Raw genomic sequence first — 14,331 nt, forward strand, 5'->3', positions numbered from 1 at the left:
ATAAACGTTTGCCAAAAGCATGGAATTGGAGACAAAATATTATCCTACGACGACAAAATATTCATTAGTTTTGGGTCTGAGAGGCTTAATGTCACCAAATGGTGGTCTGACTCCGTGCCTCATAAAAAATGGGCCTTGAAATGAAAAGGGTTGAAAACCACTGGTGTGCATAAGTACTGTACTTAAGTACACTTTTTAGGTACTTTTACTTTACTGGAGTATTTCCAAATTACTTCTACTCCACTACATCTCAGAGGCAAATATTGTACCGGTACTTTACAATTATTTGACAACTTTAGAGATACTAGTAGTTACTTTGTAGATGTTGATTATTATTACAAAACATACTTCAGCCCTAGCCTGTATACATTTCGGCCATTTGAAAATAGAGAAAAACACTACAAGCTCACAATGCGTCGGATCGCAACGCATTGTGAGCTTGTAGATCTGCTATCTCAAATGATTTGAGACATTTGACAACTTGTGAAATTGGACATTCTGCATAATGAGTACTTTGTACTTTTGGGACTTTAAGTACATGATGATACCAATACTTCTGCATACATTTTGAATTCAAGACTACTACATTGCAGTATTGATAGTCTTACAGCTGTGTCCAAAGTGCGGCCCACGGGCCAAATGCGGCCCTGGGGCAATTTTATACGGCCCACAGCTTCATACCTGAATTGTATTCCCAACAGTATGGGACATTTTTACATTAAAGTTTTTTAACCTGGGCATTTCCCAGAGTATAATTTGTCAGTATTCCTTGCTTGCTTGGTTACATTTGGTAATGTGACTTAAGGCTGAAAAAAGGCTGAGATACACTTTTAGTTCACAGCACACACATTTAAACGATAGAATCATTTAAATCTGAAGGTACATTATGTAGTTGGCCTTTGGGTGTTTTCATATTTTCTAATATGGCCCCCTTAGAAAACAGTATCAGTGTCAGTGTGCTTGCGGTCATCATGCTACTCACATGGCTGTGTCTGCGTCCGGCCCCGGCAAACTCCAGCTCTCCAAAGGCGTCTGTGGGGTACTCTGATGAATGCTGGGCACTGTCCCACTGGCTGACAATGGCTGCCCCAAAAAAGTCCCCCGTTGCAATGGAGTCATGACTCTGCCGCGGGCCGCCACACTGGCACAGCGCCCCATTGCTGACAGAAGTGAAGATACAGCAGCCCAACGGAAAGACACACAAAGAAACAAACGTTATGTATATCACAGGGGTCTTGCACAGACAGACAGACAGACAGACAGACAGACAGACAGACAGACAGACAGACAGACAGACAGACAGACAGACAGACAGTTGTACTTTAGATACTATAATAATCCAGAAGGAAATTTGTTCTGTTCAACAGCTCCAGTTGCAATACATTCATTCAGATTGTCAATAAAAAAGAAACATGGTGAGAATAGAATGTAGTAAAAAACTAAGTTATAAGTAAGAAGTTAAAAAAACAATGCAGTTGTACTGTAGATAAAACACAGCTATAACTAACTACAATATAAATACAGATTAGGTAGGAGAGCCAACCTGAAGGAGTCCTCGACGAAGGTTGTGCACACTCTCTTCTTGATGATCTTTGGGATCCATCTCTGTACAAAGTGAAAGAATGTATAAATGTTAATGTCATAAGGGAGCAAAGCAATTAGAGATATTCTTTTCTCATTGAGCTTGGCTGACCCGCCATGAATATCCAGAGCCCAGAGGGCTGAAAAGAGAGGCAAATAGCAGGCAGTGTGGAGGAACTATAAAGAACTAGCTATTACTTTCAATTGTAATTGAAAAACATTTTCTACCAATCAGTTTAGCTTTGAGGTTTGGGCTATAGCTTGGAATTCTGGGACATAAACCTAACCCTAAAACACATCTGCTCCGTGATAGCCAATAGTAATAACATACCATGGTGGTTACACTGGGCAGATACCAGGTGTTTATGCCATAACATGATAATAAGCATACATGCATGGATGTACATGTGATGTGAAGTTCTCAACAACATTTCTTCAGATTCTCTTCCTATTTGGAAAACAACCCAAACATATGGCAATACTAGCTCTGTTGAAAGAAGAGACGATTGTGTCTAATTAGTTGGTACAGTGGAAACGTGCAAAATGTGCACGAGACTATCAGAACAGAAAGCAAGGTAAATCTTTATGGTATGTCAACACATTAAGCTACTGGGATTTCCTCATCGTGTCCTCCCAGCCAGAGGTGAATCATCATGTCCACAGTATTGTGTATTCTATAAATACATCTGAATGACAACAGTGGCTTTTGACACATTGTGTTTGGGCATGTGTGGGTGTGTATAGGGAATGAAGAGATTGGTGAGGTAAGCAAGGATCAGCTGGTGTTTGTGTGAGAGAGTGAAGAAAGCAAACTGCCATGTGGAACCAATAAGGATGTGGGCAGTAGAGATGAAGGAGGGAGAAACGGAACACTGGAGCGGAATGTCAGGAATGCAGTGACACGGATTCAAGTTGAGACACGAGGGAGAGTTCTTCTAGATGAGAGTGAGGTTCACATCCCAACACACTAGCTGAGAAACCTGTGTGCGTGCGTGCGTGTGGTTAAGCATCATGTGGACTTGGATTTAACTGCACTCTGTCCTTAGGCCTTCATTCTTTTCCAGGGTTTCCATATTGCATCCAGACTTCACTTGTCAGTAAAATCAGGGTGTAAGATAATCTTCTGGTACAATGCAGGGAGGTTACCGGTCTAACTTGTCTTGCAATTAACAATTGAATGCATATTGACATTAACTGGGAGGCTTTGGAATCGTTTGGAGTCGTTCTCGCTGGTTGCAATCACAAGAGTTGTTCATTATGTGCATAGTTCACAAAACTAAAACTCAAGAGACAACTTGACTTCACCACTTTTCTTTCTTTTCAAAATCTTTTTATTCAGGTTTTTCGACAATAGCCCAGGGGCAAGTATTAGACAGACACATAAAATATAAAAATAAAACTCAATCCCCTATCCCACCCTCCCCCACCCACAATCCCAAGGATAGTCGGAACAGTCTGGAGGAAATAAAATAAATATATATATATATACATACACACATACACAAAATACATGCATACATAATTACAAAAAATAAAAATATAATAAAATAAAAAAAGCAGATTTTTCATAGAGCAGATTTTGTTTCTGTTGTGGTTTGGCGTTGGCCGAGGCATAGGCACGGCACACTATGCAGTTTGTGTGTTGTGGTAGAATGTCATAAACGGGCCCCAGGTCTTGTAAAACTTTTTCTCAGAGCCGGCAATTGAAAACCTTAACATCTCCAACTCGAGACAGGACATTATATCACGAAGCCACTGACGGAGCACAGGCGGGGCAGCATCCTTCCATTTGAACAGAATGGCACGCCTAGCGAGCAACAAGGCAAAGTCGACCATACGACACTCTATGCGTGTTAGAGGAAGGTCATCCCTTCCAGCAGTGCCAAGGAGAGCCACTAAGGGATCTGGGTCTAGATTTTGATGTAGAATGTTGGATAGAGTATTGAACACATTCCCCCAAAATGGTTGTAATTTAGGACACATCCAATACTGATGGATCAAAGTTGCATCACCGCTCTTGCACTTGTCACAGGTAGGAGTTACGTCAGGATAAATACTAGCCAGTCTAGCCTTAGACATATGAGCTCTATGGACTATTTTAAACTGCACTAAGCAATGTCGTGCACAAAGAGAAGACTTATGTATAGAAGAAAAAATAGAATCCCAAACTTCATCAGACAGTGTGAGGCCCAGATCATGTTCCCAGTCAGCCTTTATCTTATCTAAGGGCGCTGGCCTCGAATTTGAAATGATATCATATAATATTGAAATGGCGCCCTTAATCGTCGGGTCAAAAGACAGAAATTCATCAATAGGGTTAGCATTAGGCTTATTAGGGAAGTCAGGTAGTATAGAGCTCACATAATGTCGGGCCTGCAAAAACCTGTAGAAGTGTGGTCTAGGTAGACTATATTTCTTTGAAATTTGATCAAAGGATGCAAAGCTCCCCTCTATAAACAGGTCTTTAAACCATTTGATGCCCTTTCCATGCCAACTCTGAAAGGTCATGTCTTGCGTTGATGGAACAAAAAGGTGGTTGGAAGCAACAGGACTGACCAGGGAGAGGTCTCTATAATTATAAGTTTTCCTGAACTGGGCCCACACTCTCAGCGTATGACGCACCACCGGGTTAGTTATTGAATCAGGCAGGGGGCGGCCAAGCGGTGTACTAAGAATAGCTGGAAGTGATAAATCCCTACACGACTTCAGCTCCAGAGATGTCCATTCCGGGCAATTAGGCTTAAGGTAGAAATGATTCCAAAAGGCAAGACACCGGATGTTAGCAGCCCAATAGTAATGACGAAAATCGGGGAGCCCCATGCCTCCATCCCTCTTTACCCTTTTAAGTAACATTCTGCTCACACGCGGCCTCTTATTCTGCCAAATATATGATGAAATTGTTGAGTCTAAAGAGGAAAAGAACGATTTTGGAATGAACACTGGGACGCATTGAAAGAGGTATGTGAATTTAGGAAGAACATTCATTTTGATTGAATTTATGCGGCCAGCGAGGGACATTGTAAGAGGCGACCACTGCTGTAATGACTCCTTAACTCTGTTTGCAAGAGAGACAAAGTTTTTTGGGAAAAGATCCTTAAATTTGCGCGTAACCGATACGCCTAAGTAGGTAAATTGACCCTTCTCAACCTTAAAGGGTATGTGACTATAATCTAGGTCAGATGCAGCTTCATTGGCTGGAAATATTATGCTTTTATTTAAGTTTATTTTGTAGCCAGAAATACGACCAAATTGGTCAAGTGATGATATAGCTGCTGGCAAGGAGGTTAATGGGTCAGAGACAAACAGCAGCAGGTCATCTGCATACAAGGACACTTTATGCTCTTTATCACCTTTCTGAATGCCCACAATGTCGGCATTTTGGCGCAAAGAAATCGCAAGAGGCTCGATTGCCAGATCAAAGAGGAACGGACTTAGTGGGCAACCCTGGCGGGTCCCACGGCCCAAGGCGAGAGGCTGAGAGAACACACCGTTGGTCTGTACAGCTGCGGTGGGAGACCCATAGAGCAACCTAATCCAAGCAATAAACTTTGGTCCAAAACCGAATTTTTCTAGAACTGCAAACAAGTACCCAAACTCAACACGGTCAAATGCTTTTTCTGCGTCCAGCGACGCGACGCACTCAGGCACCTCTCCAGATGGCAAATATAGTATATTAAAAAGCCGCCTGACATTGAAGAAGGAGTAGCGATTCTTAATGAAACCAGTCTGATCTTCAGAAATTACTTGGGGGAGAACTTCTTCTAGTCGGCGTGCTATGACTTTTGCTAGAACCTTAGCGTCTAAATTCAACAATGAAATTGGTCTGTATGAGGCACAGTCTATGGGGTCTTTCCCCTTTTTGGCTACGAGTGTTATACAGGCCTCACTTAAGGTGGGAGGAAGTGTGCCCCGCTCAAGGGACTCAGCAAAGACGGCCGCTAGTTGTGGAGAGAGGTGCGCAGAGAACCTCTTGAAGAATTCAGCTGGGAACCCATCCGGTGACTTCACCACTTTTCAACCTATCTTCATATAATTGGTCCTCATTAATGACAAAATACCACATTTTTTTTCCTACTCAGTCTGTGTCTCATAGGAGGGCTGTGGGCAGTTCAGAAAAGTTTTTTTTAACAGATTAAGATTTTTATTATCGTGAGAACGATGGCTTCCATTATCGCATTGCAACTTTTCACGAAGTAAGCCTGCAGTTTCTATTAGTTTGGATTCCCCTAGCCCTGAAACATGACTGCCATGATAATCATCATGACAGTCATGACGCAACTGCAGCCTGTTTTACGCGATCGCTACATTTACAGTCCAAACGTGTATATAAACATTCCGTTTTCAAATATAAAGTACTCACAATTTGTCCCACGGGTGTTAGAGATTTGTTGGTACAGCGATTAGCATTGCTGCATCCCGCGTTGTTTAATAAAAAGCATTTTTATCCGAGCTGTTTTTTTGCCATTGGCTTTCAACTACGCGCCCCTATCGGTCGGGAGGAGTGTGGCAGTCTGAGACACTGGGTGTGTTCGATATACTCACGCTGACAGCACTGCCAATACAGACTAATAGGCGAGTGCGCTCCCGGTGTGCAACTTTGTATTTCCCAAACGAACCCCGTTTGAGAAAAGTAGCCGGGGCGCTCGGATAAAAATGCTTTTTATTAAACAACGCGGGATGCAGCAATGCTAATCGCTGTACCAGCAAATTTCTAACACCCGTGGGACAAATTGTGAGTACTTTATATTTGAAAACGGAATGTTTATATACACGTTTGGACTGTAAATGTAGCAATCGCGTAAAACAGGCTGCAGTTGCGTCATGACTGTCATGATGATTATCATGGCAGTCATGTTTCAGGGCTAGAATTCCCCGTCGATGATGTGGACGGTTTCTGAACTGCCCACAGCCCTCCCATGAGACACAGACCGAGTAGAAAAATAATTGTGGCATTTGATCATGAATATTATTACATTAGTGAGGACCAATTATATGAAAGCAGGTTGAAAAGTGGTGAAGTGGTCCTTTAAAGCTCCTGGGGTATTCCATTTTCATAATGTACAGATGAGTTAACTGCAAGTGCAGTAAAGAGGCCCTTAGTCTTGGATGAGCGTGCATGTGTGCACATGTGCAGTGTCTGTGTGACGTGTGTTATCTTTATTGCCAATGCAAATATTGAAGTGGTCCACTTAAACTGTCAAGAGGCTGTGCTAAACACAGTGAGAGAAGAGAAAGGTGAAGTCAGGATAGGCTAGAGTAGTTCACATTATATGAACAGCCTTTTTACAGAAATCCCTATGAGAAATTACAAAAAGGTGAGCAGGATCTTTAAAAGGTGCTGGTCAGTAAGAGCACGTTTTTATGGCAGAGAAAAGAGCTTTAAAAACGAGAATGCACTTTAATGGCCATGATCCACCTTTCATCAGCTGTCCATTCAAGACAAAATTCAGAGCTGCTCGTCAAAGCTGTTGGTTTCGCTATGCCCTGCAGCCCTGGTCACTATCGGCCACTGAGGCACCCACATCCCACTACCACCAAATGCCCCCTCCTCTTCTGCCTAACAAAAACACAGTATATTAAACCTATTGTCTAATTACATCATATTCAGTATAATCAGCATGGCATGGATCTGTATGTTCTTAAAGGCAGATGCAGACTTATTAATACACCTTGTCAACATTATGAGTTCTGGTCTAGCGTAAGCACCGCTTCTCCAGACAGAGTCAGCCAGCAGCCTTGCCCGGCAGGAGAGAGGAGACAGCTGGAGAGGAGAAACACAGACAGTCCACCTGACAGCTTGTCTATAAAAGATTGATACATTTAAGCTGATAAATATGCCGTGCAGTTGCTCAATCTTGATTAATTTCTCATCTACACCCAGTTTAAACCTAGCCTGATTATCAGAATCTGAAGCCTCCTGACGCAGTCCACTCAGAGAGTGGGCAGGGTCTATGGGCTGGATCCAGGCTAGTTTAAAAAAGGATTTTTGACAGTAAATAAATATCTTTATTTTGAACATCAGCGAACATTCTGGACGGTTCTTTAAGCACACGTCTAAACGTCTTCATCCTCAACTGTCTGTCGGTAACCAGTAGAACCTAAAGTATAGGACTTGGGCGCAACATGCTGTTTTGCAATGAAATGTGCTGTGCAACATCCTAATCCCCAGAGGTTGGCCCCTATACTGATTTTGGTGACCCCATGACTTTTCCTCTAGCAGCAGCACCACCACTGACGAATGAAGATATATCTCAAGATCTAATAGGCAATTTGCAGGATGAACCATACTGATTTGGTAGATGGTCTGAATTTCTATAGTGCCTTTTGCAAAGCACCTTTGCATTACAATCACACACTGATGGTGGAGGCAACATTGAAGGCAGCAACCTGCTCATCGGGAGTGGTTAGGGGTACAGTGTCTTGCTCAAGGACACTTCGACATAAAGCCGACTCCTAGATGGCCGATTTCTTATTGCCTTTCCTCTAGTGCCTCCTACATTTCTTACCAGTTTTATGTCCATCTCTCACTACTGTCAAATGTACATAACCAGAAGTACAGGAAGCGCCGGTGTACTGTGCTTTCTGTACTTCTGGTTAGACACGTTGTGACATACAGCAAGTGCCATCGCAGTTGGGCCCACACAATTTTAGGTGATCACCTTATCACCTAAAAGGTGATAAGGTGATCTCCTAAAAGTGGACTCATCATCATCATTTTTCAACCGCGGTCGAGATCATGGATTTCACAATGCCACGCCAGACTTCCCGGTCCTTCATTACCATCCCCAGTTCCTGCTTACTGATGCATGTGTCCCTAGCGATGACATCAAGGTACAACAGTTTTCTACCTATGGTCTGCTTTGAGGCAGGACTCCAGAGAAGAAGGGAAGATATAACCTCATTGTCAAGCTCTGTAGCAGTGGCCGGAAAACTGTGTTCTTCTGAATTGGACTAGTGAAGAAACACGGGGAAGGTTGCCGTATATTAGATCAGTCGATGGGTGGCTCTTCCAAGACAGATTTTGCGCTCTCATTAGAAGGCGGGTGTAAGTGCCATCCAACCGTTTCTCTTGTTTTTTTGTGGACTATGGACTAGTGACTAGTCCATAGTGGACTATACAGTGGACTATGCAGTGGACTATGCAGCCACCTATAGACTACGGGACGTATGCAGAGTTGGCGGAATATGCCGTTCACGCCTGTGCTTTGTGGCCGTGGTATGCCACTGTCTTCACCTCTGCGTTTCCAACCCAGCTTAGACTACTGGTCAATCACAGCTGGACTTTCCTAGAACTGCAGTGATTCTCCCTCTCCCTGTACTTTCTTAACCTCTCTCTATCCTTGCTCTCTCTCTCTCTCTCTCTCTCTCTCTCTCCTCTCTCTCTCTCTCTCTCTCTCTCTCTCTCTCTCTCTCTCTCTCTCTCTCTCTCTCTCTCTCTCTCTCTCTCTCTCTCTCTCTCTCTCTCTCTCTCTCTCTCTCTCTCTCTCTCTCTCTCTCTCTCTCTCTCTCTCTCTCTCTCTCTCTCTCTCTCTCTCATTCAAATAGAAAAAATCACACCCGTGTGAACTGAGTGGTGTAAGGTCTGTCTGACGTAATGAAATCATGTCTGACGTAATGAAATCACACCCGGATGTGATTTCACAACTGGCTTTTTTTGTGCAGAAAAAAGGAGCATGGTTGCTACGGTCATCCAGTTCACCCGGGTGTGATTTAATTACGTCAGAAATTATTTTGAACATAGCAACCATGCTCATTTTTTCTGCACACAAAAGCCAGTTGTAGGAGTGGTTTACACCACTCAAAAACACACCCGTGTGAACTGAGTGGTGCAAGGTCTTATATAGCCTGATCAGCTGTGGTCTGACGTAATGTCAGTGACCATAGCAACCATGCTCACCTGTACGTCGCCCCACGTACAGGTACACACATACATAGACACATAGATACAGACAAAGCTGGTTATGGTTTGCACCACTCAAAAACACAGAACAACATGGAAACAACACGGTTAGTGGCCAAAGACAATGTCATCAATATTAAGCCCATATATGGGAATGCCCATATATGGAGATCCCCGATGTCATCAATATTGGCCGGCAACTCTACATCTGACCCCAAACCTCAAACCCTTAGATCTCCTTATATGGAGCTGACCTGTTCTGTCATTCCATATATATATAATTTCAGACTCTAGATGGGTCCACCCCAAAGTTATTTCGCCCGGCAACCGGCAAAAACTAGAATTCTCAACAGGCCCTACCTGGGCCCTCATCAAACCCTGTACACTCAAGACACTGCCCCCGCTGCCACCCTTAGATCTCCATATATAGAGCTGACACATATAGCTTCTGACATTCCATATGTTGATCAAACCCTGTACACTCAAGACACGCTCCATATATGGCCAGTACAGAATTCATTCCATTTGTTGATCCGACGCCCTAGGCCAATTGCGTGCATGCGACTTCGAGGTCGCTTCTCGCCCTCAGGGCGTCTTACTGGTTACTAGTAGGAGGGGGGCAATCAGAGGCAGGCGTCGGGTGGGTCTTTACGGGACCAGACCGTAGTCTAGAATGACGCACCTGGTTTTCACCTTAGCACCACCCACCTGAAATTAAGCCAAATTAAGCCATGCCCACAGTGTATTTTTATTGGGCCCTTTGACTCAAAGGCTTTCACCTTTCAGGAAGAAACCAAACATACCAGGGAAGACATACTAAGCGTTTACAACCACACCTGGGGGTCTATTACACTTACCGGTATTAGAGTAATGTTAACTCCATAGACACAAAACAGAAAAAGTACAAAACTATGGCACCCCATCATTAATTAAAGCATTTATTTTTCCTCTGGTGACTGGTGTTAGATTGACTGACTCCACTGTAGCCTACTTAATCATAAAGTTGACTATTAGTAAAGCCATAGCCATATATGCATTTGGGGTCTCCCTGCTAATTAACAATCAGATCAATCTGCAAGCACTCTGTGCAAGGTTGTGGCATTGTCCCTCAGAGAAGTGCTGTGGAATGTATTCTATAATGTACAGCTCGTGACCTGTGGACGGACGATTGTGTTTTCTGAGGGGATTATGCCTGCTGTCCGACCTGACCCTGTCCCGTGAGCCCATGCGTGAAAGATGACTGCAACACGCACTGCGCGTAACGCGCTCATTGCTTTTATAAAAGCAAGCACTAAAGAAGCAACTCGCCAACTCTCAATGCAACAGGTGACTGTGAAACACTGCGTGTCATTCATTCAGGAAACGCTTTTAGAACACGTGTTTAAATATCCCAAGGAACAGCTTTGATGTTGAGGTTAACAAACATCACATGACATTTCATTTGGTATGTCGATTGTCGATATGTCTGTACTCTGTAGTGGTAGTTGTCTGCCAGTAAACAATGCACAGGTCAGGTTGCATCGTCTGAAATGAATAACTTAAATTTCTGAACTATACATTTAAATTACATTGAATTAAGATTATGCAAAATTGCAAATGCCTGCATCATGTAGCCTACTAGCCTATAATGGCATATGTGTTGGTCTAGTCGCCTGTGTTCCGAGAAGAGTTTTCACACTCTGACAGCCCAGGGGCATTTCATTGACGACGACAAGATATCTTTCAGGTCTCAACAGGCAGAGGCCCCAGTCCTTTCCTTGGCAGAGGACAGTAGTCATTATAGCGGATCTGGCTAATAGGTTAGTCCCATAGAGGCAGACTGTAGTTCCTCCAAACTAACCCCTACTACCTGTTGTTGTCACAGCAGAGAGACAGAACAGAGGTGCAGCAGCACAACGCATCGGTCACAGCTACTTCTCAGTCTGGTCACCAGACGAAACACCAGATTTTACGCACAAAAAAAGTTAAGAAACTATCAATTGCGTGCGATGAAGCGACTAGAAAACATACGGCCAACAATGCTCCCCATTCCACCACACATGATAGCTTATTTTATGCGAGTAGTTCGCATGTGTTTGCAGTGTTTATTGATGATAGCCTACACATGAGTCATGACAAAGTTTGTTATTGTTTCGTCCTACTCATACCTGATCCTTCTCTGATTTCTTCGTCCCTTTGCCTCCTCCTCCTCCCTCGCTGTCTCTCTCCGTCTCCTTCATTGTGTGTGCGCGCAATTTCCCTGCCTTTCGTTGACTTTTCCTCCTAGGAACGGTTTGTCATAGACCGGGTTGTCAAAGAACGACTCGTCATGGGTGGAGACCGTCGAGTCCCATCCACAGTTCCTCACTCAGTCCTGAGGTTGAAAGTTGGCCGCTGGATCCAGTGCGCCGTTCTTCAGAGACGCTGTGCTCGCACGGAGTTTAGTTGTTATGATGGATTTATGTGGTGTGCTGCTCCGCCCCGACGTGTCCCGTTCCTCGGAATCGGGAATGGGAGAAATGTCACGTCAAACTAGAGAATCCTGTCAGTTTACAATTGCATTGAATATCTTATCAGACATCAGCTGACATGATGGGATTTTTTTTAAATAATGGGTGTGGTTAGAAATAGATCTATTAGGCTTTGATTGATTGAAAAATGTATTAACAGTTTGCAGAATTACAGTACATTTCAAGCACAAACTCAATACAAAGGCTGTTAACTGTGAGTGGACGACCCAATTAAGCATTACACTTGTTTCCAATAGGGTCCACCATGTTCAAATCATCAAAAACATTTAGAGACGTACAAATAGACACTTCTATATAGACAAAGGACAGAACAGGGAATTCATCATATTAAAGGAGGTAAAAAGGGAAAAGAAACATATACAGTGAGGGAAAAAAAGGGGTGGGCGGTGGGGGGGATTCACGTTCAGCTCCGTTAATTTGTTTGTTTTCCTTGGAGGAGCTGCGTTGGGTCCCCAAGTCGGCTCCGTGGCCGTACCTTGAGTTGGCTGTGTGGCCGTGACCGTCTCTTGTGTTGTCCTTGCGTTGGGTCCCCAAGTCGGCTCAGTGGCCATACCTTGAGTTGGCTGTGTGGCCGCGACCGTCTCTTGTGTTGTCCTTGCGTCCGTGTTTGAGGGATTCCGATTTTACAGGGGCCAGTTTCGAATTGCAGCCGTCCGTAGATGCCCTTTGAGAGCGGTTTTGAAGGAGTCAAGGGATTCGCATGTCTTAATGACTGTTGGTAGGGCGTTCCACATTTTGGTGGCATAGGAGCGAAAAGAATTTAGTCCCTTGTTTGTGCCGAATCTGGGTTGTACATGGTTCGTTGCACTCCCTCTGGTGTTGTGGGTGTGGACTTCGTTAACATTAAGGAAGTATCTAGACAGGTACATGGGTATCTTGGTGGTGTATCGAATCTTGTGGACCAGACCCATTGCAAGATGCTGTACTCTGTCGTCGACCCTAAGCCATTCCAGCCTGTCGAAGTGGGCAGGGGTGAGGTGGGTTCGGGGGGCGAGGTCAAGTAGGAGCCTGACCAGTTTGTTTTGGGAAGTCTGGAGCCTGGTTTTAAGGGCCTTTGAGGTGCAGTTTAACATCATGACATTGACATTTAATTAAGCCTTTAATAGTGACATTGATAGTTGAGTGAGACAATAAATTGGAAAGTGAATGATGGAATGACATTCAGCACTCAGCAGCAAGGGTGTAACAGCCAGGTACTGTCGCCACATCGATGACAAGGCAAGCTACCGCTCTGGGGTTGCCTTGCCTATTTAACAGTGTAGCATAAGTTTTAAAACCAATATGCGACTCCAATAAAATGCAAAATGTTGGAATTGGAAATCGGGATTGGAAAATGCATGGTCATCTCTCTTAGTTTAAACATGGCTTCTGTCTTCCTCAGCTGCAACTTTATTTATTTTTTAGCCAGGATAAGACTACCTACCAGTGAAATTAACTATACAGGCATATCTGTGAATTGGGTCCATGGTTCAAATTGATGTGCAGACATAGACAGGCATCATTAAATGTTGACCTGCACTCACTGTCCTCACCTCCATCAATCATCCATGTCATGTCCATTTAAATTGGTCCACAATAAACCAATACAACTGACTAAAATGTAACTATTCATTGTTAATGTCTAACCTTGTAAGTTGGGCCTGAAGACACTGTAGGGCCATATCATCAATGCAATATGTTATAGGATAATGCTATTTGTTTAAAGGCCTATATGAACCAAATATGAACCAGATTTGATCCAAATCAAATTTCTCATGGAGAGATTCGGTCCTAGATATAATAACAGAGTAATGGTTCTTTCATTGGAAAAACTGTCACACATCCATACAAAAGTGATTGTGAGCTGTTGGCTTATACCTTGTCAAACAAGATCAGCTCTGAGTGGGAGTTGTCCTGGTGTTGTAGATATTCCCACGGGCATTCCCTATTGTCCTTAACATAGTGTTCTGTTGGACTAAATCTGTCATTTCCAGCCCCATTCTCCCTTAGAATTACATCCATGTAAACTGATCTTGAAACAAAAAATAATATTTTAGCCCCTTGCTCCCTTGATGCCACTAGTAGTCATTTCCTGAACAAAAGGAAGTTACAAAAAGACACTCCCATTATCTAACTCTGGAAACTAAAGCATACTTCCCAGATGAAAACTGGATCATATTATTATTTATTCAGATGAAAAAAGCAACGTTTCGGTCTTGCGAGCTTCCTCGGGCTTAGTTCAAAGCAGAGTAACTAAGCAAAGTTCTTTGTTTACCCAGGGAAGTGGACTAAGCTTGAGATGCTTGTTTACAGCCACACCCTGCTCATAGAACATTTCATGGTAGGGGTTCAATGCCTTGC

The 14,331-nt window shown here is 43.5% G+C and overlaps 1 protein-coding gene across 4 annotated transcripts in view; it reads right to left on the reverse strand.

Moving 5' to 3' along the window:
* The window catches only part of trpm4a (transient receptor potential cation channel, subfamily M, member 4a), a 47,743-nt gene extending 33,775 nt beyond the window's left edge, over positions 1–13,968 (reverse strand). For 3 of the 4 annotated variants that reach the window (XR_013791629.1, XM_079521543.1, XM_079521541.1), the window contains exons 1-4: positions 13,849–13,968; positions 11,629–11,957; positions 1,544–1,605; positions 983–1,160 (exon numbers count right to left, since the gene is read on the reverse strand). Coding sequence is in view for 3 of the 4 variants with exons in the window: in XM_079521543.1 (XP_079377669.1) it covers positions 983–1,160; positions 1,544–1,605; positions 11,629–11,700 (312 nt within the window). In the remaining variant the exon portion in view is untranslated. The remainder of the gene's footprint in view (positions 1–982; positions 1,161–1,543; positions 1,606–11,628; positions 11,958–13,848) is intronic. The other variant, XM_079521542.1, reaches the window with a different exon arrangement.
* Between the last annotated feature and the right edge of the window lie 363 nt (positions 13,969–14,331).

Source organism: Electrona antarctica (genome assembly GCF_951216825.1).
Source record: "Electrona antarctica genome assembly, chromosome: 14".
Classification (NCBI taxonomy): Eukaryota; Metazoa; Chordata; class Actinopteri; order Myctophiformes; family Myctophidae; genus Electrona; species Electrona antarctica.